The sequence below is a fragment of the Thermomyces lanuginosus genome, assembly GCF_041956635.1.
Source record: "Thermomyces lanuginosus strain ATCC 200065 unplaced genomic scaffold VTN49scaffold_32, whole genome shotgun sequence".
Lineage (NCBI taxonomy): Eukaryota > Fungi > Ascomycota > Eurotiomycetes > Eurotiales > Trichocomaceae > Thermomyces > Thermomyces lanuginosus.
The window spans coordinates 524,881-548,184 of record NW_027192366.1 but is presented as its reverse complement, the minus strand read 5'-3'; the positions used below and the strand labels follow the sequence as shown (position 1 = coordinate 548,184).

General features: G+C 51.3%; 10 protein-coding genes and 1 non-coding gene across 11 annotated transcripts; 7 read left to right on the top strand and 4 right to left on the bottom strand.

Moving 5' to 3' along the window:
* Positions 1-584: 584 nt before the first annotated feature.
* On the bottom strand, positions 585-1,846 carry VTN49DRAFT_4967 (uncharacterized protein; the record flags this gene model as incomplete). The annotated part of the gene is made up of 7 exons (XM_069412971.1): positions 585-867; positions 921-1,060; positions 1,221-1,243; positions 1,301-1,420; positions 1,528-1,613; positions 1,679-1,710; positions 1,772-1,846. The coding sequence occupies 7 exons, from the start codon at positions 1,844-1,846 to the stop codon at positions 585-587; spliced, it is 759 nt and encodes a 252-aa protein (XP_069266886.1).
* A 4,361-nt stretch (positions 1,847-6,207) lies between these two features.
* Positions 6,208-6,468, top strand: VTN49DRAFT_4966 (uncharacterized protein; the record flags this gene model as incomplete). Its single annotated transcript, XM_069412970.1, has 1 exon — positions 6,208-6,468. One exon carries the CDS (start codon positions 6,208-6,210, stop codon positions 6,466-6,468), a length of 261 nt encoding a protein of 86 aa, XP_069266885.1.
* Positions 6,469-7,055: 587 nt separating this feature from the next.
* On the top strand, positions 7,056-8,117 carry VTN49DRAFT_4965 (uncharacterized protein; the record flags this gene model as incomplete). Its single annotated transcript, XM_069412969.1, has 2 exons — positions 7,056-7,152; positions 7,210-8,117. The coding sequence occupies 2 exons, from the start codon at positions 7,056-7,058 to the stop codon at positions 8,115-8,117; spliced, it is 1,005 nt and encodes a 334-aa protein (XP_069266884.1).
* A 139-nt stretch (positions 8,118-8,256) lies between these two features.
* On the bottom strand, positions 8,257-9,867 carry VTN49DRAFT_4964 (uncharacterized protein; the record flags this gene model as incomplete). Its single annotated transcript, XM_069412968.1, has 1 exon — positions 8,257-9,867. The coding sequence occupies one exon, from the start codon at positions 9,865-9,867 to the stop codon at positions 8,257-8,259; it is 1,611 nt and encodes a 536-aa protein (XP_069266883.1).
* An 815-nt stretch (positions 9,868-10,682) lies between these two features.
* VTN49DRAFT_4963 (uncharacterized protein) lies at positions 10,683-12,357 on the top strand (the record flags this gene model as incomplete). The annotated part of the gene is made up of 4 exons (XM_069412967.1): positions 10,683-10,793; positions 10,855-11,172; positions 11,258-11,374; positions 11,455-12,357. 4 exons carry the CDS (start codon positions 10,683-10,685, stop codon positions 12,355-12,357), a joined length of 1,449 nt encoding a protein of 482 aa, XP_069266882.1.
* A 371-nt stretch (positions 12,358-12,728) lies between these two features.
* On the bottom strand, positions 12,729-14,497 carry VTN49DRAFT_4962 (uncharacterized protein; the record flags this gene model as incomplete). Its single annotated transcript, XM_069412966.1, has 2 exons — positions 12,729-14,427; positions 14,487-14,497. The coding sequence occupies 2 exons, from the start codon at positions 14,495-14,497 to the stop codon at positions 12,729-12,731; spliced, it is 1,710 nt and encodes a 569-aa protein (XP_069266881.1).
* A 1,312-nt stretch (positions 14,498-15,809) lies between these two features.
* On the bottom strand, positions 15,810-16,448 carry VTN49DRAFT_4961 (uncharacterized protein; the record flags this gene model as incomplete). Its single annotated transcript, XM_069412965.1, has 2 exons — positions 15,810-16,319; positions 16,389-16,448. 2 exons carry the CDS (start codon positions 16,446-16,448, stop codon positions 15,810-15,812), a joined length of 570 nt encoding a protein of 189 aa, XP_069266880.1.
* A 403-nt stretch (positions 16,449-16,851) lies between these two features.
* Positions 16,852-16,922, top strand: VTN49DRAFT_t74. The gene has a single exon. It is a non-coding gene; the product is annotated as a tRNA-Gly (tRNA).
* Positions 16,923-17,193: 271 nt separating this feature from the next.
* VTN49DRAFT_4960 (uncharacterized protein) lies at positions 17,194-18,546 on the top strand (the record flags this gene model as incomplete). The annotated part of the gene is made up of 1 exon (XM_069412964.1): positions 17,194-18,546. The coding sequence occupies one exon, from the start codon at positions 17,194-17,196 to the stop codon at positions 18,544-18,546; it is 1,353 nt and encodes a 450-aa protein (XP_069266879.1).
* A 1,703-nt stretch (positions 18,547-20,249) lies between these two features.
* On the top strand, positions 20,250-20,514 carry VTN49DRAFT_4959 (uncharacterized protein; the record flags this gene model as incomplete). Its single annotated transcript, XM_069412962.1, has 2 exons — positions 20,250-20,327; positions 20,386-20,514. 2 exons carry the CDS (start codon positions 20,250-20,252, stop codon positions 20,512-20,514), a joined length of 207 nt encoding a protein of 68 aa, XP_069266878.1.
* A 143-nt stretch (positions 20,515-20,657) lies between these two features.
* Positions 20,658-20,969, top strand: VTN49DRAFT_4958 (uncharacterized protein; the record flags this gene model as incomplete). Its single annotated transcript, XM_069412961.1, has 1 exon — positions 20,658-20,969. The coding sequence occupies one exon, from the start codon at positions 20,658-20,660 to the stop codon at positions 20,967-20,969; it is 312 nt and encodes a 103-aa protein (XP_069266877.1).
* Between the last annotated feature and the right edge of the window lie 2,335 nt (positions 20,970-23,304).

Sequence of the window (23,304 nt, the reverse complement as noted above, 5' to 3'; positions counted from 1 at the left end):
TTACCAGTACCGCCGTAATTTATTACGCATATTCCGACTTTATAAGCTGTATAATTGGTCCATATTAGTTATTTCAAACTTGATATTTGTAGCCGCTGCGATTTGCGTACTTCGCAACCTAATAGGGTCCATTTCAAACGCAGGCATCTGCAATGATGCAACCTTGCATCTCCCATGGCAATGCAAAAGGCTTCGCACGGGCACCGGAGGCTTCTTGTATTCGTAAATCTACAGAATATATAGATTGCCTACTCCAAATTTCACCTTGGTTAGTTCTCGGGGCGCTGATCGTAGACGAATAGCTGCGGGTGTCATTCTCGGTCAGTCATGTATCCAATACCACTCGCTAATGGCGTTACTTAAAAGCTGTGGATACTCCCAAGTTGAACATCATGTGTATGTCACCTCTTTGGCCATCAGCGCGGGTATCTCGAGCAAGAAGCATGACTTCGTACTTGGACCAACTCTTATATCTCGTCAGAGCGGCGAGTGCTCGGGCCTCGAAACCGGCTTCAGCCTGGACCTGGTTCCAGATGCCAATTTCCTTCTGTACGAAGAGGTCAGTACCGGATTGTGTCATAAGATCACTGTTTGGAGGCAAAGGGGAGAAACGGACGAGATGGCGATCCTTTGGTCAAACGCCGGTAGGGGATGATAAACTTTTCCACATGAATGTTCACGAAGCCGGCATCCTTGAACCACTGCTCCAGCTTGACCCCGGAACGGACCTCGTAGCCGGCCTCTTCGAACGTCCCATAGACTTCGTTGAAGAATTCTTGGAGCCTAGTGCCGCTAAGACTGCCGTCCTGAGTGATGGGGTAGCCGTCCCAGTCCTGGAATTCAACCCAACCGCCGGGCATCTCTGATCTGTTTTCCGTTAGAGACGGAGTCAAAGAAGCGAAATGATTTCAATGGCATACCGATAGCACTGCTCGATCAGCTTTCCAAAGTCCCTCAACGAGAGGGCCAGGTATCGTGCGTGGATAAAGTCGATTGGGTTGTCTTCACATGTCCATTCCGACTCAATGCCGTCCACCAAGAACTTCATATTCGGAGGGACCTTACCGAAGCCCGTCAGTCGAGCGGCTTAACTACGTATTCTTTTATCAGACTGACAGAATGGGCTGGATTGAGCTCAAGGCGCAGCCGATCACCTGGAGCAAATAAATCCAGCCTCAGCATTCTGTCCATCCGGAATCGCTCACGATAGTGTTCCTTACCTCAGCCTGGGGATGTTGGTCCGCTACGTTGAGTGAACAATTGTACTTTTATGTCGGCCGAACCCGGTAAGCAAACGTACCAAAATAAATAGCCCAGAGACCAGTCCCAGTCGCCAAGTCAATCGCCCGCTGCGGATTCTTGATCGGGGCCAAGTAGAGTTTCCGGTGCAACAACTTGAGACAAAGCTCGTCAGTCCTGTCTAGCCGATCGTTTCTGATTTATCATTGGGAAGCAGGAACGCTAGAAAACAAAGTAGCGATCAGTTTCCAGTTCTTGGCTAGTCAAGCAAGAGAAGTTCGCTCCTACCCCCATCGTGGTATTTGTGGTAGCGACAGCCGTTTTCGTGGCGATAGTCAAGCGCCGACGAAATCAGCGACGCGGTGTACGATGATCTATGTCGAATATCAAGTTTGAGCATGCTTTTGGATCCAGAGCGCCCTGGCGTCGCATCACATACAGTTCAGCGCCATAAGATGTGTCGTTCTCATACTGAGGGAGTCATGTAAGCAACGCGCACTGATGTGACGCCATTGAGGGTTACCTATCGTACAGAGGTGTCGACCTCAACATTAGCCGGGGTACTGCTAGCAGTGGTTGGCTGCTCCTGAGCAGACGTATCCGTCATTATAGGAAGTTTTTTTTTTTTATTGAGTTTCAGAAAGATTGATGGTGTACGAGTTCGTGTTTGTAGACGATCCGTTTTCGAAGAGTGCCCACGAGATAGTTGCAACAACCGACAAGATCTTCGTAACTACTTGCTAGCTCCCTGTTGTCATCGCGCGGCAGTCCGGGCTCAGCATGAAATATATATGCACAAGTGGATAAGAATCAGAGTCAGTACTCCAATGGCGTCGCTGCACCTTGGCCAAAACGGTAACAGGGGGTTCCTTTTTCGGCCACATAGTGAAATGGGCGTTTTTCTGAGATGTTAAATAGCAAGGGATATATCGATACCCCAAGCTTCGTGTGCTGCTAGAACGAGTCAAGAATTCGAAGCGTTCTATACTGGCTGGCCCGGATTGGCCGGTATATTTGTAGGTGCATTCCTTTGCAGGGGACCCTGATATTCATCTGCCAATCGGCGCAGCCGGGCTAACCTTCCCCTGCTTCCCCGGCGGCCCGGCCGGGACCCAGCGACTTATAACTAAAAGAAGGTGAGGGTCAGAGGTTCGCAGGACGGCCGGGAACAATGTACAAACCATCATTGACGACGATGCCTCTTACCTTCTTCCTATGGATGGCTTAAGCATCGTCATCTGGGGGAAAACGTTGGATCCTTGATGATGGTTCTGTTCGCCTTCTGGGTAACTCGAGAACATAGGTACAGTATAGGAGGAAGCATGAGATGCGATTGAGTGAAAGTCACCAGTACTTGTCATGTCAGCTTTCCTAGCGAGATCGTACACATGTCGCCAGCTCTGCATCTGCTTCGATAATACTACATTCGTTCAACAATCCGCCTTTCACTCACTTCAGTACTTGCGTACCCTTGGTAAGCATGGAGCTAAGCATTTGGAACGAGATGACATCTGATCCTGCTTTTCTAAGGACTTAATCATCCTGATGACATCAAACCTCGATATTTTGGTTTTGGACTTGCTTTCAACGTTGGAACTTACTCCAGATGCTGAGTTGCCCCAGTTGCATGGGAAGGCATTGTATGCCCCAATTGTCACAAGCAGTACATTGCTTTGAAGCATTTGGACCGGTCATGATCCTTCTGATGAGAACCGTGATGGAAAGGTTTGGCAACAAATGCTCCATCGCAAAAACTTTCCAGTTATCTATACTATCTTTGTGGTCGGTACTCACAAATCTGAAGTCTGGGACGATTTAACAAGCTGTCAAACGCGGCTTGAAGAGCAATATGGCGTTAGCGTAAGCCATCCGCGCAAATCGACGGGTTACACACACCGCAACGAGCATAGGGACACATTTTTGCCCAAATCGTGATCCTCTCAGTCTGCCTAGTAAGCCCAATGACTTGTTCCGAGAGTTCAGCTCGCAGTTCGCCTCGCCGAAAGAGTTATTAATTCTTGTGTGCGTCGAGGACATGCCAATCAGAATAAGTTTCTTCGCGCTGAATGTCTCGCTTGTGGTGCTGTGCTGTTGCTCTACTATGTATTCAGTATAATGACAACGATGATGAGTCGTCACTTGGGCTCGCAATTGCGACATTGTGGTTCGGGTTCAAATCTACAATAAGACAATATTCATGCGGCTGATTCGGCTACAAAGAAACATTTCCCTAAGGATTAGTGAGTGACTAGGAGCACTCAAGACCGGGTACCAAAGATGGAACATTCTCATAATGAAATGGATGCACGGCACATTGTTCCGATAAACGAGCTCACGAAAGCAGGGCAGCCCAAATTTCCCTCGACCAGCTTCACGGAGGCCCCGTGGCTATGCACGGTGTTAACAAGCAGAATACTTCGAGAGGAGCGCAGTGAAGTCTGAGAACTGGATGAATCCCGAGAATAATTCCCGGTTGTGGCCAGCTCCAGCATCGTCACACCCGGTCAGGTGGAAGTAGGAGACAGGTGCGAGGGTGATCATAGCTTGGATCAATTTGAGTTTTAGTGACCAATGAGACAAAGAGTTCTGTCTCAACATATGCATTGCTTCTGGAGGTAGCTCCATCACTCCCATCCCTTTTTTAGGGCGTCGGAGGAAAACGGGAGAATATGACATGCTGGTTCCCGCTAGATGCATGATCCTGATGCTGATGCTGATGATTCATGATGACTTGTATTTGCTGCTTTGGTTCTGTTGGCTATCACGGGATTCTGTTTGCTTCTTTCTTAGTGGTCGAAAGTATGAGTGCCGATCACAGGGCGCATCGCAGAGCCATGTGTTCATGTTCGAGAATGCCGGACATACCGGGCGTCATATAGATTGAGTTGGTCTCCGCAATAATTGACTGAGAATTGTCAGGGATGTTATATTGCCAATTGTTTAGACGCTGTCTCTGAGTTACTTGGTGCAACCGTACCAAGAGGACAAACTTTTCTATTCAGAACAACTGGCTGAAGTACATACGTACAATTGAAAAAGAGCTGTTCAGGAACTACTCGTCCGACGAAACAATCACAGAAGTACTTTTCTTTGCAATTCTCTGGAGAAAGATGGAATTCGCTTGTTGTGTCTCAATGGATCGAAAAATTCGAGATTTCGAGATTTCTCTTGCGACAGAAGTACACGGTGAATATGTCACTAGCGAGGCTGAGTGAGGCTGAGATACTATTGCGTGATGTAGAGAGGATATCATAAGGCGTCATATTCCAAATATCCCGAATAGCAGCAAGGGTCTTAATGGAAACAGCCACTCCTCGTCCAATGCCGTACATTGAAGTTTCCAAAGGATTGGGGCTGACAAGGGACTGAAAAGATCGGAGATCTGACGCTATACCGTATACGGATAGCTTAATATCAATGGCCGGGGACCCCACAGCGGACACTAGATCGGAGCGGGAAAGGATTCGCAAACCTTACCTCGGATTCATCAATAGGATAAATTGATGTTTCGAACCGATAATTTGGGGAGGAGCTGTCTTCCTGCACTCCTGTAGCTCATTATTTGCATTTTGGTATTCTATCGATCCATTTGAATCTATCAGGGGTTCTGGTGGTGATGCGCCATGGTTGACGCATGTAAGAGAAAAGTTCACTATGTACGAACGGATCGGTTATCTTGGAATCCTCCTTCCAAAGCTAACGCAGTCAGCACAGTAAGCCTCATAGTAGGGAGTCGCAAAATAGTATGTGATTCACAACTTCAGCCACCGCATTGTTGATCCTTCCCATGCACTGAACGTTGACGCATGTCAGGGCAAACGAGATGGATTGGGAGAAATCTACTCCGCTCGGTCGGCGCGCCCCGCCTGGACGCTCTTCCCGGGCGCTTCCGCATCCATGGTCCCCGAAGTTCGAGATCCATGCTGCTTGCCAGGGTTCAAGGTTCTAGGCTGTTTGCACTAACCCGATCCAGCAGTATGTTCAGTAGTTCATCATGCTTGACATCTGACTTTCATTCATTGCCTATTCGATATTCAGGCAACACGATCTCTGTGCATTTCGGACGGAGAACGGAATAAAATCGATCCGCCAGCAATAGGGAGCTACGAACACCTGTTAATTAATCCTGGACAGTACTCCGTACTGAGCCTCTTTACTGTACCTACAGCTTGGCATGTCGACTGCATAACCCTAATCTATCTTAGGGTTGGATAGCTAAGATTTGAGATTCGACTACATACATCCTTCATGATAACAAGCAAGCAGAACAGACATTTTGCAGAAAACTGTGCGATTTATGTTCGAGGCTACAGTACGTAGAATTTAGTACACCATTGAAGAAGATAATTCCAACAGTTGTAAGAGTGTAGCTACAACTTCGGGATGGATGTAGTATTGTTCTGTGCAGTCCATAATACCGTATGGGACGGAAGAGCCCGGCTGCCTGATGGTAGATCTCCATGCTGGCGTCAATATCCATCTATCGCTGACGATCTCGGCATCTGGAGGATGTCGATACCTTGCAAGTCCGGCATTCTCGGAGGCTCTTCGGCCTCAACAATGACTGTTTAGAGTAGTAAGTCCACTACTATGATCACCAAATCCAGTTATGCTGCTAAAAACACCAATGCAGGATGATCCTTCATGACTCCCCAGAGCGTTGCATTATGTGCGTGACCGAGATGAGGTGAAGGACAATGGCATGGGTCATGCAGCTGAAGTCTGGAATGCTGGCTTCGAACGAATGCTGGTTTCGAACAATTAACCATTAGAGTATGTACGGTAATGCTCAGTTGTAGCCATTGACGCTCTTCCAAAGGTATAAATATGTAGTAGAACGCCTCCCGGTATCGTCTTCCATCAATCGAGTCGGCCTGTGATTCCTTTCAGACTTTTCTCGATCACTCACTCCTACCAACGGCCTTCGCCTCCCGCCCTGCTCGTTTGTGTATCGAACTCTCAATCACAATGAAGGTCTCTTCTCTCCTCGCTCAGATTCTTCTGGTCGTCTCGGCCACGGCCATTCCTGTATCAAACCTCGCCAATTCGCCTGACGGTCGCAGTGGTTACAATGGCATTGAAGCCCGCAGCGCCAATGGCCGCAGTGGCTACAACAGCATTGAGGCTCGCAAGGCTGATGGCAACGATCCAGACGGCCGCAGCGGTTATAACGGCATTGAAGCCCGCAGCGCCAATGGCCGCAGTGGATACAACACAGATCCGAAATAAGGATTCCGGGCAGTGCGACAAAGTGCGGTCAGGTGTGAAAGACCTGATTTTGGTTGTTTCTTGGTGACGAGAATGGGTTCGAAAATGGCCACAGGATTGTCATTTGGCCTTTAGTCTCTTTGAGAATTTTGTGTCATTGAAAGTCGGTTGACACGGCGACGGATTGTCTTGTTGAATACTGTTGACGTTCTGCCATTTGGATTTTGATTGATCATGGATGTACTCCTCAAGTTACCGAAATTGAAATTTGAACAAGATTGTTGGCAAATAGGTTGTATTTGCAAATGTTAAGTTCAGCTTTTGCAATTATTTTGTCCGCTGCCCGCATGTCGGGCTGGTAATTTTCCCTCGATCGACTGAGTCAAAGTACTTTAAGCTTCTCTAATATCGGTCGTAACAGGACTACTCCAACTGGAGCCATCTCCGCACTGTTTTGCTCCAAATAAATCTGTCATCTGAATCATCTGATGGATGAATGAATTCCTGGACAAATTTCCTCGAAGTGAACCATTGACGCATCCCGGTCACAGCGTACAAGTACGTACGGAGTGCTGATTGACCCTGGTTTTCATCCGCCCATTGTTACGATGTCATCAGTTCAAGAAAATGATCCTCCACCAACGACAAAGGAATACATTATGGGCCTCATTGAGCCCTCGATTCTACTCTTATGGGCTGCGAAAGGTGAGCATTCATGAACATTAGACAGAGACATGTCTCGCTCATCAAGGTACTGAACAGTGTATGTAAAAACGGTCTGCGATGTGATTTTCCGACAACGCAGACCACTACGTCCGTTGCTTGAATTTCACGCCGTGCGGGACGAAGCCTTTGCACGGTTTTGGGTTGAGTTCAGCATTCCGGCAAGTGAGCGGGGGACCGCCACCGCCATGAGCAAGGGTGAGCATGCAGAGAAGGAGACGGAGACCGAACCCACCATGCCAGATCCGAGCCAACTCGTAGGATCTGCGGCGTTGGTTCCGCCGCTCCTCCTGCGCGCAAAGGGGATTGTTCTGGACGTCGGACCAGGCACAGGTACGCAGATGCCGTTCCTCGCCGCGGCGGAGAAGAAGAACGGAATCCGGGCCATTTTCGGTGCAGAGCCATGCATCGGCCTGCATGAGGATCTGCGACGCAAAGCCGCAACATGGCGGCTGCAGGACAAGTATCATGTTGGGCCGTGGGCCGTGGATGGAAAAGATTCGACGGTCCAGGCGTTGGTGAAGGCAGTGCGCCAACATCAGCGTAATAGTAAGGAAGAGGAAGAAAGATCCACGGACGCGACCGTAGGTGTCTTCGACACAATCGTCTGCGTGCGGGTGCTCTGCTCCGTGCCCCACCCCGAACTTAGTGTTGCGATGCTCTACGACCTTCTGAAACCCGGTGGCGAGCTCCTCGTTGTCGAACATACTGTGAACCCTTACTCCTTCACCCGCTCACAAGGCAGCCTGCTCGCCAGGCTGCTTCAGGGTCTCTATCAGCTTTTGGGTTGGAGCTTCTTCATCGGAGACTGCCACATGAACCGCAACACGGAGAAATACCTCCTCCAAGCCGCACAAAAGGATGGTGGCTGGGCCAAAGTCGACTTGCAGCGGAAATGGCTTTGGTCAACCATGCCGTATATAGCAGGTAGTCTGGTCAAGAAATAGAAATGGTAAAAGCCGACGAACGGCGCCTCACCCTGTCCTTCTTTGACAAGGCATTGAGCTATTATGCGTGTCCACTAGACACTGTTTTCATACAACATAACCATAAAATATCCCCATGAATGATCTCCAATGAAACAGCTTATCCTTTCTTCTCTCGCGCAGGTGGCCGGAAATCGAAAAAGTCGTATGCCTCGCATGTCCATGGCCCCTGGTCATCGCTTTCCTCCTGTTTTTTGGGTGGACCCGTTGTAGCGACTGGCCCGCGCGGTTCATGGCGATGATGGTGACTATTACTCTCAACGCTGCGGAGGGCCGTCGTGTCGGAGAGCGCTTTGCGCAGCACCTTGCGCTCGCCTCGTTTCGTAGCGGCGCCAGGGCTCCGCGCCGGCTGCGCTTGATTTGAAGGTGGTGGTGGTGATGGTGATTCGGATACAAACTCCCAGTCCGGAGGCCAAGTCTCAGGTGGCGGTGATGGAGATGAAGCGGGAGGTGATGAGGATATCAAGACCAACGGCGGTGATGGTGCGGCCGTGGCTGGGACTACCTCGGAGCGGCTGCGAAGGAGAGATGCGGGTGTTTTCCGCTGTCGTGGGACAGCAGGGGGACGCGGAGGAGGCGGAGATGGGGAATCTTCGTGCTCGCCGTTCAACACGCGACCAGCCGATGATGCGAGTGAACCATAGACTTGTGAGTGCGATGGTATCCGGTACAGTGGCTTTTCCTTATCATTGGCTGCTGCTGAAGAACGCGCGATCCTGGTACGCACCGCGGACGTTGTCCTGGCGAGATCGTCAAGTATCTCCTGTGTGCCGTCGGAGATACCAAAATCGGCATTGCTGCTCGGTGAAGACGGCTCCTCCTTCTCTTTCGGCGGCTCTTTCTTCCTTTGCGTTTTGGATGGCGTAGGGGGTTTGTACATTAGTTTCTCCCGCCTTTCCCTGAGAAGGCGGAGGCGGCCCCTTGGAGATTTTGTCTCGACTGATGCCGGCCGAGCATTCTGAGCCTGCTTTGCCGGTTGTTTGGGCGTCGGAGTTTTGTCTGCTAAACGCTTGCTGCGTCGGGGAGTTGATTGCGGGGGTTCAGACGCCGAGTCTGAGCCGTCCACAAGGTTAATCACATTCGGCGGATCTTGTTTGCTCAATCGGCTGCTGCGCCGCGGAGTCTGAACCGGCTCTTCCCGTTTTGTTCGTTTCGTTGGTCGTTCAGTGTCCGACTCCGAGGGGTTAATACTATGTTGCGCTCGGTATGGTCGTTGAAGGTTTGGAGACTTCGGAGTTGCCGGCCGCCCTGAGACTGCCGACGTAGGTCGCTTGATTCCGAGAACCGCATTCAGCGACTTTGGCGCGGCCCGCGCGCCGGCCGGGGAGGCAGAAGAGGGGGGGATTGAGGCCCGCGTTGCGGCGGGCGACGACTCGGAGGCTGCCTTGCGCTTCTCGAACAGGGTGGAGATATCAGCGTGTGTCGTCTCGACACGCTGACTGACTTGAACCAGCACTCCTTTGTCTAGCTCCACCTCATCGCCATCGTCCAAATCATGGCTTTCGCGCCAATGGTGGTCCCCGACGAAATTTCCTGCCTCATCGTAAACCATGATCCGCCGGTTGAACGTGTGAAACTTGAGGAAGCCATCCTGCCAGCGTTTGGCCTTGCGGCGGAGGTCGTAAGTAAACAGACACTCGAATTTGTGGACGGGAGCGGTGTTCTGCGTCGGGGGTATGACGGACTCCCCCGACGCCTGGGGACGAGACATGACGCGTGTTGGAGATGGGTTGCAGAGATGGTTTTGATGTCTTGGGCGGGGCGGAAACCATGCAGGTTAGTGTCCAATTTCCCAGCTCCATTAGCGTAAAATCCGCCCAGAGGTCTAGATCACATTGCTGCCTCCATCATCTATGGCTCGACTCGACTGAACGGACTGCAGCTAAGTAGGTATGTATACTACGTAATTTACCCCGTACTTGAGATTCAATTTCAGGTATCGAAAAGGGGCCACATCATCGTTCCCTGCATGACAATACAAAGTACGATACCTGTAGATACATTCTCCTAGTAAAAAGGTTGAGCAGATCGACATCAAAAGCGGCCGCTGCCAATGCCGCGACCCTGCCCTCCGCCGCCCTCGTTTGGCATGGCCTCGCCCTAATGCTCGCTCGTATCCTGCATTCTTGCCGTCTATTCCTCGCTCTGCTTATAAAATTCCCTCTGATGATCAACACTGCTCAAATCCTGAAACAAGCGTGGGTCCGGCTCGTTGGTTAGTTATGGCGGCGGCTCATCAACTTCACCAGGTCACAGCCACGGTTCTGACGACGCTTTAATTTCGACGCGGCTGCTCAACTATTTGTGCATTTGTACATCCAACAACATAATCCAGCCGAGTCCCTGTCTAGCGAATTTTCTCTTTTTTCCTTGCCACACAGTGTGTGGTGCCATTTTTTTGTGAAGACAGCGACAAGCTCAGCGTTAGCAGGTCAAGTGGGAGCTCATGATTCTAGGCGCTTAGTACCAGGCCACTCTTCTTGTTCAGCTTCAACTCCATTTTATGTCTCAGTCGCCTCTGCAGCCATGCAAACCGTTCACCGACAGTTTGGCCGGTTCATGAAACGATCGGCCGATGACAGCCAAATCTCGGTACTGTTGAAGGAATTCGAGGATGCGGATAAGCTGCTTAGCCGAGTAAGTTGATCGCTGCCGCATCGTGCATGTGGGAATCTTTCCCAATTGACCTATACCTCAGATCATCGAGTCCACCAAGGCATGGCGCGATTCCTGGGCTGCCATCCTGACGCACCAAGGACGATTAGTCCAAGAATTCGACAACTTGTATGCTCCCATCATTGGCAGCTCCGATCCGAACACGACGCGTCCGAGTGTCGAAACGCCCGAGAATATCCAGCGACGCACGAGAAAGCTCTACGAGGAATATGAATCTCTGCGAAGTGACCTCCTTGTCGAGGTTAAAGCCGTCGATGAGCGAATGATACAACCCGCACAGCAGGCCAAGGAGCTATTGCTGCCCATGAAGAAGACCATCAAGAAGCGCGAGGAGAAAAAGGTGTGTCCCTGACCTATCTCGCCAGCCGAAGCCTGACAAACCATGATCGATGTTCTGACAATTGCGTGCTTGTTCACAACTATAGTTGGATTATGAACATTACCAAGGCCGCGTTGACAACTACTCGAAGAAGACAAAACGGTCTGATCGCGACAATGCGGCGTTAGCGAGGGCGGAATCGGATTTGGCACGGGCGACAGAGGTGAGATTGCTCTCCTCCTCCTCCTGCGCCGCCGAAGCAGAACGAGGAATGTGAGAACGTCAGCTAACCGCCGTCGACAGGAATACCAAGCTGCGGATGAGAATTTGCGCCAACACCTCCCGCCGCTAATCTCGGCCGTCTTCTCTATCCTCCCACACTTGCTGGCGGCGCAGATCCAGATCCAAAACACCCTCCTGGGTCACTACTATACCGTTCTGCATACATACTGCGAGCAAGAGCAGTTCCCTTCACCGCCACCCCCGATGGAACAAGTGGTGAGCGACTGGAAGGCGGCTTTCGTCCCGGTCCAGCAACAAGCGGAGTCACTAGGCTGCCTCGCAAACGGTAAGACCGTCCGCCAGGCGATGAACGGCGAGGAACTCTACTCCGGCTCTGGGGTTGGGGGCGTCAATGGCTTCGGGTCCCGTCGGCCCAGCAGCTTCCTTCACAATCACCGCGCATCTATCGGGGGCGCCCCCGCACCGCCGCGTAACCTCGCACCACCAATGCCAGTCTACGAGACGAAGCCACGTCTCAGCGATCTCCCCGGCCACCTCTCCGCCCAAACCGGCGCATCTTCCCCCCCACCAGCGGACAGTGGGCGCCCCGCCCAGTCTCCATCATCATCATCATCTTCCCCGGTGCCTCCAGCTAGCGGCTACGTGCCCGCCGGTCCCTACCACCACCACCACGCCACCACGACGAGCAACACCGCTGCTACTGCTGTTGCTGCTGCCGCCGCTGCCGTCAAGAAGCGTCCTCCCCCACCACCCCCTCCACCACGCTCCTCTTCCTCTGTGCAACCCCAGTACGTCACCGCCCTCTATGACTTTGGCGGCCAGGGCCCCGGTGACCTTTCCTTCCGCGAGGGTGACCGGATCCGCGTGCTGAAGCGGACGGAGAGCACCGACGACTGGTGGGAGGGGGAACTTCATGGTGTGCGAGGCAGTTTTCCGGCAAACTATTGTCAAATAACTAGGTAATGCATAATATTCCTTTGCGTGCTTTTGTCTTATTGCGAAGAAAAAAAAAAGAATGGTTGATTACGTATACGATATGCTGTGATGTTTTGGGAATTAAGGTGCGGAAAAGGAGGATAATCAACGAATATTGCATGTATCGATTTTTCTCGTCCGCGGGTTCATACCCGGATACTTAATCTGCTGGCATGTCTACTTCCAGCCCCTGTGCACGCTCGCAATGTCATGGTAATGATAACGGAGAATCACGATGGATCAGATACTTTGATATTTAATACAAGACATTAAAGCAATGCATACATCGATTCCAATGGCCCTGCCTTTTTGAAGATAGCACACCCAAGGAATGATAGCCAACCAAGGATTCCAATGGCTCATACAAACGCTCGTTCCGTGTCGTCCTCGGACTTCTCCCGCGGTCCGCGGCGACTGTTCAAGAATATATCCACCAACCGCTTGCTATCGATGGTCGAGTGAAGGCCCTCCAGCGAGCGCAAGTCTCTTTCGCCCGGAGATGCTCCCCGGTTCTCCTTCAGTGCCCATTCAGGGACTGAGCGCACTGAATGGAACGACAGAGCTCTCGCATCGTTCTTATCAGTGACGTGCCTGATCGTGGCCTGCCTAATGGGACTGCGATTTAATCGGGCCTTTCGTGCCGCTCTCAGCGACATCATCGGCGTCAGCGAATGGTTACTCTCAGCAGCATTTTCTGCTCCTGCACCGAGTGACGACAATTCCGTGGCCTCTTTGGCAAGTTGATCTCGTTGATCATTTCGCAAGATCCCTCCACTAGCATTATCAAGGCGATGTATGAAATTGCCATCATCGATTTTTTGGGTTACTAGCCGCAATGAGCCCATAGATTGTCGACTCAGCGGACGCGAGAAATTCCTTGACCCAGTGACCCTTCGGCCTATCGAGGTGACTCTTGTATCCTCATGGTGAGAGAAACTCGTGCCTCGTGCACGTCGAATAGAGCCTCGTTCTTCAATTCCACTCATACACGGAACCTTGTCATGAGGATCATCAATCCGCATAGGATTCCCATCCATTTCAGCCCCTTCTCGACGATGCGCTCGCACAGCTTGAGTAGTGCTGTCCACGGGACCAAGAGTGTCGAGACTGTTGATTTGAGCGTGCATCCAAGACATCCATTCTTCGGTGATTCCGGCTTTTTTGTTTGGAGAAGCATACGCAGTTTGCTCATTGAATATCGTCGCCATACCCGGCTGCGCTGAACGAAGTGAATCTGGACTCTGGCTTAGATTCTCCCGGCTCAGAGCATGGCCACTGGGCGTCCGAGAATATATACTCGGAGAGTCGGGCACGCGCATCTTGTATGTCGTGTCAGAACCTGTGTCGCCAGATCGGTCCTCTGCCTTCCGCAGAGACTTCATGGCAAGTCTATACGGACTAGGAGTCTTCGGTTTCCCAGGCGGCGTTGTAGGAAAGAATGTTGATTCTGAATCACGTAGTGACAGTCTTGACCGAGCAGATGCCAGATTGTAGCTCCTGTGCGCTGTGGGGGAGTTGGCCCGGTAATCACTTCCAGTACGATAGACGGTAGACCTCCGACTTGGAGAACTTTGCAGGTGAGATACGGCAGGGAAAGAAGTTCGGGCAGTTTCCATCGACGTGTCACTTGACATACGCCGGATGCTCTGGGCTGCCGACTGGGAATGTTCAGGTGAGACTTGAGCGGGAATGGAAATGCCCCCTCTGACAGTTCCCGATGATATAATCCTTTCACCTTCTTTTGCGGCAGCTTCACTGATGCGCTTCATCAAAGCTGAATACACTCTCTGAGTCTCAACGACACGACGAGGTTTGCGGGTGCCATTCTGCTCATTTGCAGCTGGATATCGCTCGTCCGCAGAAATGCTCTGCTCGACATCCGCATCCTCGTCAATGATTGATAGACGACTATTAGTATCTACCGGATGCCGCGTTGCTATGGTATTTGCAGCCGTCGAATCTGCCCAACTAGTGACACGAGAAGTCGATGTTGCAACACTCTCAGAGCTTCGCTTAGAGCGTAGAACTTGAGACGGACTATCAATATTTCCAAAAGGACTGTTAAAACTGATGAGAATTTCCATACCGTTGACAGCTGAAGGACCAAGGCACCTCACCTGTCGGACATATATACGGCAGCAGGACATGATCCTGAGCCAATCGATTGCGGCTCAGAGTGTTGATCTCCAACAGAGTCAGAATGACCAAAAACTCGTTTTAGTCGCTTTTTGATATTGAGTGACAACACCCGCGCCTTTAAATGAAAACCTCCTCTAGAGCGCGCTCGGACCCCTACGTCCTCATCAGGGCTGTACTCTCTCATGGGTCTCACCGTTTTTCTCAGCGTCTTCTGCTCATGCCGGAGTTTTTTTGAGAGCAGCGATTGACGGCATTCAGGGGGGGAATCTTGTATTGGCAGACCAAATTCCACATCAACACTTCGACCGATCATGCTTTTGGAGCGTCTGAGTCCGCGTAGAGAACGATAAAACGAAATTGAATGGCGAACAGATTTATGATCATTTCCAAGAGCATGTTGCGAGATCGCAGGGCCTGTGTCAATCTGGACTTTTGAAATACTTGCGTTTGCACGTTCTCTCGTAGAGAACATGGACCGCGCTTTTCGCAAGCGCCGATATGATGACGGGGCATCGAAGTCCGGATATCCGTAACCTTGAAATTCACGAATAGACAGTATGTCCGCTGGTGATTCTGTCTCGTTTGAAACAGTTGGTACATATGGGACTGTTGGCGATGCCGGTGGTATAGACATGTTGCTAGCGTCATTGTCCCGACAACGTACACTTGGGGGCTGATGCGGGTATCGCGAGCTGCGGAGAAGCCTGCAAGTCATATCCTCTGAAGACCGACTGTCAGAATATTCCTGAGACGACTTTCGCCTGGCCTGCGCCATCGCGCGAGTGGCCGCCGCTGTGGCGTGTATCCGTCCCAGTCCTAAATCTACGGGCCCGGGCAGCGGAGGCGGTTGGCGACGGCGATGGGAGAATGGGCCAGACTTTGCTCGCCGCAATCGATGTCCCGCATCTGACGCCATCGAATGGATGATCCTGGCTGAAGATACTCTTGCTATGTTGTGAAATGGATATAGAAAGACGGAGATACAATGAAGGTCTGAAAGCATGGTCAGCTTGAGAGGTTTTTGAGGGGTTGGAAAGAATAAGGAAGGCGCGAGACAAAAGGTAGGAGCGATCCGGATTGCGTATGAGATCATTTCTCGGTCTATTCGTGGCACACTTTTTGCTATACATACACAGACATGTACCACCAGCAGGACGACTGAGAGGAGATGTGGCAGTTCAGCACAGTGACTGGAAGCGGAACGTCATTACGCCACGCTGAATCGTTTCTCCAGACGAGAGGGTTCCCTCATGAATATTCCATAATGTTCGCGATGACTTCTGATGACGAAAAAGAAGAACTCATGAGCGCTCTCCCCAAAGTCCAACAATCGCCATCGTCAAGGCAACGCCGGAGAACCATGTCCGGACTGAATGGAGCTTCCGTTCTTGATCCATGTCTTGTTGCACCATCTCGCCGTTGACATCCGATTCAGCTTCCACCACGACAAGGTCTTCTTCCTTCTTTGGTGACTGAGAGGGTTGCTTTCGGAGACCCAGGGAGGGCACGTCAATATCCTTTAGGACACCGCACGCCCAGCCCTTCAGACCGAGTTTCCGATTAAACCAATAGTCCACACCAAAGGCACCCAGGGTTGAGGTGATGGAAACCCAAAGCAGATATGGATGCTTGGCGCGCTTGGGAGCGACAAGCCAGGCAACAAGGAGGCAGCCTGCCGAGAGATCGGCCAGGCGCAGGGCATGTTTGCGTGAGCTTCGCTTGACAGCTTTCAAAGCTCGAGTACCATTGGCTGCAGTCGGGAGGGCCTTCAGGGAAGGGATGACGATGGTGGCCATAGAATAGGACAGCCCCTGGCAATTATCGATGTCAGATTGTCATGTCTGGATCATCTACCTAATGGACGGTTGAGATATGCTTACCGTCAGAAGGCCCAGGGACACTGTCCCGACAAATTTCGTGATCCGAATAGGGCACAGCATCCTAAGTGCAGAGACTCTGAATGGACAGAATCTGTCTGCTGACGAGCAAGATAGGATGAGGAGGAGCCGGCAGAGAGCTTGATAAGATCGGAAGCAGATGGAATATGACGTTCAGGGCTCATCGCAATTCCACTCCGCTGATTGGTCGTGGACCACGGCCCATCACCCTATCCATCTTTTGTTAAACCATCCTACTGACACATCGGCTGCTGGTCACGATTCTAAGCAACATATCATTCTCTTTGCATCGAAAGTACTTCGTGCCAATTCTTGTAGGCTTCTTTCATCTACGTCGATCATAATGTCGAAGTCCATGGGCAAATTCTAAGAGGACTATGAAGCAGAAAATGGCATCTCCACTTGTCCACGGGCGAATCACATCGCTTGGCGGGCGCCTACAAATGCATGATTGGTCTAGTGGTAGAATTCATCGTTGCCATCGATGAGGCCCGCGTTCGATTCGCGGATCATGCATTTCTTTTTTTTTGCCTCCTTTCCGTGCTCTCTCGTCGATTCAGTCCGTGTGTTCTTCTATTTCGAAGGAGGGGAGTTGGCCATCTCACCAATCAGGTCAACATGCGATATCTTTACTGGCGGGACGGCTAGACGAGGCTCGAGGCTCAATACGTGTCTTGAGGCCAACGATGTGAATTGGCGGGGATCAACCCTTGACGTCAGCTTCGAGAGAACCGGCGGTGTTTAAGACCTGCCCTACAGCGGTGAAACCAGCGCTCTATGATCAACCATGGAACGGCTCAATATTTACATTCTCACCTTTAATTGTGCCCGCAATGTAGTTCCCCGTGAACATCTTGCAACAAATTTCTTCCACGCTTTACGACATTCAGAATCCTTCATCCCAGATGTCCTTGTTGTGTGTCTCCAGGAGATCGCGCCTATTGCGTACGCGTTCCTGGGAGGCTCATTCTTGCAGCCTTACTTCCATGCCGTACATACCGCAGTTGAGCTGGCGGCACGGAAGCGCTGGGGCAACGATGTCAAGTATGCCAATCTGGTGACCGAACACTGTGGGATGACGGGGATTCTGGTGTTTGTTCGTACCGATGTTGCCCATCATGTTGCGTTGGTGAGCATCGCCGCTACGGGACTCGGAGTGCATGACATGGGACACAAAGCGGCTGTGGCCGCTCGGTTGGCTTACAGGGTCCCGGGCACGGGCGAAGACGTGGAACTGACCTTCATTGCTGCCCATATTGCACCAATGGAGCGTTATTTCGAGCAGCGGAACGAGGATTGGCGGAAGATCGTAGAGCGTGTGGTCTTCGTACGAGACGTACAAGCGGAGGGTGAGGAGCAACACGGGGAGGATGAGGAAGCCACAGCACTGCTCCAGCGACCGCAACATCGCGTCGAGTCGGGCATTTTTACTCCGCGAACACATCTATTCCTTGCTGGAGACCTGAATTATCGCACATCTGATCGATCGCCTACAGAGGATGATGTGGCGCGGTTCCCGCAGCCGGTGGATGACGTGACTCATTCACGGCATCACTCCCAGCTTTTCAGGCACGATCAGCTCACCCGGGAGCGACGGGCGGGCCGAGCCCTTCATGGACTCGTGGAGGCACCGGTCACGTTTCCGCCAACATACAAATACTCCGAGGCGGCTCAAGCTGCAGCTACCCGCCTCGGCGGCGTCGAGGAGCCAGCCACATGGCATTGGGCCCCGAATCGGTGGCCGAGTTGGTGCGATCGCATCTTGTATCTGGACATGCCGCCATGGATGAAGAGTGATGGCGAGATTGAGATTCACGGCTACGATGCCTTGCCTCTCTTCCCTACGTCCGACCATCGCGCGGTGGGTCTTGCGGCCTCGGTACCACTGCAGCCCATCCGTGAAGCTCCGTCATCGCCCGCGGACACTGCTCTGGACCGGGACAACGATGTGCGGTGGTCACCGCCGTTCCCAATCGATCCGAACTGGAGGTCCAAGCGCGCCGTGGCAAGAAACAAGGAGATTGCCGTCGGAGTATCTGCCTACCTCGCATTGACATGGAAAGGGAATGGCATTATCCTGGCTACCGGGTTGGGCATCTTTGCCACATGGACAATGCTGCGATGGCTGCTGGCGGGCTGATCATGATCGAAGCGGTGTATAATGAATTGAAACTCTCGAGTGTCGATGGGTTTCAGATTTCAATGATGACGATGACACTTCACTATGGCTACATGCCGCGTAAGCACTCGTAGCGTATGTACTCGTAATTCCTCATGTCCTTGCTTTAGGGTTGCGGAAATTGAATGTTGGCTGTTGGCATTCGCTTCCGACACCGTGATCTAGGGCTTGCATTGTGCTCCCACCACATGAAAAATGAGATCCCACTGAGAATCACGATCAAACAAAAAAGTTTCAAGAGCCGAGATCCATGGTGGCTTACGCTAGCATCGACACATACGCGCACTCAAGATCTCAAGAAATTTTTGTTGAATTTTTTTTTTTTTTTCAGGCTGGCTGGCGCGTGTCAGACCCACCACTCCGACACTGACACCGCAATTCCTGCGTGTGTAGGAAATGCCAGCCCGGCAGCCCTAACTTGGGACCCTTTCAGGCAGACTGTCCGGTCCGCAAGGGGAGTGGTGACGATGAGTCAGGGATCTCGGCAGGTTCGGATGCCTAGAATTTTCCAGGAAGCTAGACTGGGTCCCGGAATTGAATTGCGACGCAAGGATCAGGAGAAAAAAAAAAAGGAGGTTTCATTTGCTGTGTGTGTACTCCGGATGATGGGCCGGAATCCACGGCCGAATAGCGCTGAACAGTAGCCTTCCCGCTGGTTGGGGACCTGAAACGGAGGGGGGCGGTCGACTTGATTGTCCGCCTCCCCCCCTCCATCCTTGTTCCTTTCGAGGCGCGGTGGACACGCTTGGCCCTCGTGTCCCAGGGCCATGGGTACGGACCTGGACCGGTCGCCCAGCTGAATTCGAGGCGTTGACTGAATGCGGTTGGTCGATACTCCCGCGGTTTCCGGACGCCTCGCGTGGTGCAACTGGCCAAAGGGTGTTTTGGTGGTGGAGGGCGAAGCCAAACCTGGGTCCAGCCTGATCGGGGAGAATGGATGCTTTTGAGTTCAGGGTTGCGTTGGATTTTCTGAGAAAATCCCCATCCCAATCCGATGGCGGCTGAATTAACGACGAGCGTTTCTCAGGTTACCTAAAATTGACAATGGCCGAGTCAATTGGAAGCGCTCGATTCGTTAGGCCGAGCAATCGATCAGATTCCTGTAATCAAACGATTTAGTGATTCACGTTTCTCTTCTTTTTATATACTTGGTAGATGACTTCAGTTTGCGACTCTTCCTTTTTTTTTTTTGTGTTTTCCATTTTTCTTTTCTTCCAAAATATACTTTTGTTCCTGACCGAGATTCCAACCGTTTTCTTTTGCGATCCGAACCTCCGTCTGGCACTGACCGAACCTTGGGCCATCACGCTTAGCCCAACGGCCAACTGCAGCTGTCCGCACCAACCAAGGCGGACGAGACCCAAATCCCGCTCCTGCATATCTGCAGCCCGACGTCATTTGACCATCCAGGGCTGCCCTAGCGCGTTTAGATCTGGACCATTGGCCCATCACTAGCCGACGTCCCATACTATTTTCATTTTATACGGATTTATTCGCTCCTCGAGTGCTTATAATTGATTCTCCTCGCCAGTTCATTCTCAAGCTAAAGTTTCCCCTCCTCTTATTGAAGAGTCGCACGCCCCTCCTCTAGTTCCTCCAGAACTTGGGACTTTGTGCTGTGCGCTACACCCCGCATATTTTAAAAAGCGAAGCAATCCGCAACCATGTACTCGTGCGTCAACTATCCCCGAGGCTGCCGGGGCCGCGTGAACGTGGAAGGCACCAAATGCAGTGATTGTCTGGTACGTGTGAATTCCGTTCGATGCTTTCCGAGCTTCCTACTGACGGTTGTTGGCATAGTCGCTCAATCTCCGCCGGCCCTCGGAGCGAAGATTCCCTTCGCCATTTGCGCAAAACCGGGAATATCGACGGCCCATCCGCGTCGAGTTCTCGGCGCATGACTCGTCAGAGAAGACGGCCGAGGCGTAGGACGGGTTCCTTTCGCTTCGCTTCTACCCACTCTCTCTTTCGATCGGCATGATTTCATGGACTCGGGAGGCAATCTGAATTCATTTCGTGATTTTTCCTAGCGACGGCGTTTTATCTGTTCAATCGTTACTTTGCATCATTGCATGGGGCCTGCATTCGTCGGATTTCTTCTTTCTGCATTCCCATCCAGTTCTACGAGAAGCGCGTCGATCCGAATCGCAAGCCGGACCTCGCGAACGGACTACACGGTCGACTTCTTGTCTCATAAAAAAAAAAACCCAGTCGTTTCTTTCGATTCCGCGGGGCGGGCCTTGAATTACTGCCATGGGAGGATTTGCTTGGGGGATTACGGGTCGTTCAATTGCATGATATCCTATCCATCGTTTGGTTGCATTAATCTCTCCTGTCGTTTCATTCTGCGTCAATATTGTGGTATGATCTACAGTGCTAGGTAGTCGTCTATAGAATACTAGTTCTCTTGTTTGCCACGAACACTCATTCTGTGAATTGTGTGGCCACAAAACAGACGGACATAATTCATCAATATATCCGAGTCATGCATGAGGCTTTTCTTTTTTTTTTTTTTTTTTTTTTTTTTTTAAATTTTTTCCCTTATCGCGATTCTCGAAGGAACTACTCGTGCAGAAAAACGTGCTCCCACGTAATACGTCATAGTACATGTAAAAAATCAACGGAGGGATTTCTCGGCCCAGCAAGCACCACCGCACAGCGAATCAGAAACCTCGGTTGCCGATCATCTGACCGAATCCTTTTACCACCATGTATTGATGATACCCGATGGTCCAGGGGAAAAAAACCACAGCAACAGCCCAACCAAGAAGCGGTCCAGGGATCAAGGAAATGATTGGACAATTGCAGCACAAGCAAAGCACTTGTCAACACCTCAACCGAGTCACCCGGTGATGGGGAAAAAAAAAAAAAACAAAAATAGGGAAACAACGCGGAGTCGACACTCCATACAGAAATAAAACCCTAACCTTAAAAACCCTAAAAGCTGAGGCTCCGAAGAATTGGTTAGGTTAAATCCTCCGTTCAAGTCCGTAATTCGGTACGTTAGGCAATCGTTCACTGCGGACAAAAAAAAAAAAAAGGCACATGGCTAACTCTATTGGTTCTAGTGATTGGCCCCCCTGACCAAAACTAATACCAAATGGGGATTAGGCTGATCTTCGTGGTGGGTGGCCATGACGTAAGAGAAAGGGAAAACGAAGAAATCCCTCTAGCCCGCCGCCGTTTTCCACGGAAGGATGGGAGGGGGGAATTCCATCCACTCCGCACGGTAACGGACCAAGGGGATCGCCGACTTCACTGCAGAAGAGCAGAGAGGGAACCTGCGACTTGCATGGTGATCGACGCATTGGCCCATGAATAATGTCTCTGAAAGTCTCTGACTAGTAAATACCCCATCTACTTAGTAGTAGACTTCCCAAACAAACGGACGATGGACCAATTTCCCAGCTTGGGAATAGACTATGCGGAAGGGTTCGCCCCAGGTTGAGACTAGGGGGTTTGTCATGTTTCAGAATGGGAAATTTTTTTATGGTCCCGAACTGCCGATGAAGAAAGGCGAACGAGTTTCTTCAGGAGTTCAGGGGTTGGAATCATTCAGGGCGGAATCATTTTTGTTTGCCCCAAGTTTCAGGCGGTGGTCGTTGTTGTTATCGCTGCATGTCATGGATTCTGGGGCAGTGAAAATCAGATTGGGGGTAGATCGTCCCCAAGGTGCTGTTGGGCGGGAGCCTCACCAAAATCGGGAGTAGAGAGTACGAAAGCGGCTGGAGTGGCTATGGCTTGGAAAGTTCCAAGCAAGGGCCGAAGGATTAAGGCTAGTTAGATGTTGCCCTTTGTCTTGGTATTTCGAAGGCAGCGATTTCAGGAGTAGGACGGAGTATGTGCAAACATGCTTATCATGCATCCTAACTCCAAGGCGCCGCCCATAGATCAATCGATCTAGGCCTCAGAGACCCCTTATCAGATACGAAACTATCGATCATGCCGACACGCGTACTCGGACAATGAGAGCGATCAATTACTTGTTAGGCATTAGGCAACCCCGTGGCATATGCAAGCAATAATGGTTGTGGGTTCATGACATGCATGTCACTAAATCGATCCCCCATCACTCGACTCACTAATCACATATTCTCCGGACAGTGCGAGCCGTGCCACTCGACACGAGGCATGAATGGTCAGATAGTGACTATGCCTGTTGCTTAACTTAATCCAACTCCGCGGGAATGTGTGTTGGTTGGACTGAAGTTGGTACCTGATTTGTTGGTCAAAGGTTCCCCTGAAACGTCAATTGCGACCGCCACGCTGTTCGATCAATGAGATTCCAGCCCCCAATTAGGCTTCGAACTTCCTTTCCCGTCGCAGTGGTTCAGCTAGGCTCCTCTTTCATGACGAGAGACTAGAAGAATTCTGGAATCAGCCATCCTGCAAGTCATCGTGGTCTGATCGGCCAATCGGCCAATCAGTGGATGGGCAGATTAGGGCTCCAGATACCAAACGGGAAAGTTTCTGGAAGCATTCGGTGCTGTCTCCGAAAATCGATCAGTCCAGCCTCACGATCACGATCAGGCCTAACTGCTGGCTAGAACACGATCCGCGCGTTTTCTCTACGGCTAGCCTACGGATGGGGCCACAGGGCAACAGTTGACAGCCGTGTCAGGCGGGAAGTGCACGATCCCGAAGCCCGAACGCCCACCAATACGCCGTCTGGGGTCAAACCTTGAATCAATTGACTCGTTCTCTAGCGTCAGCCTGCCA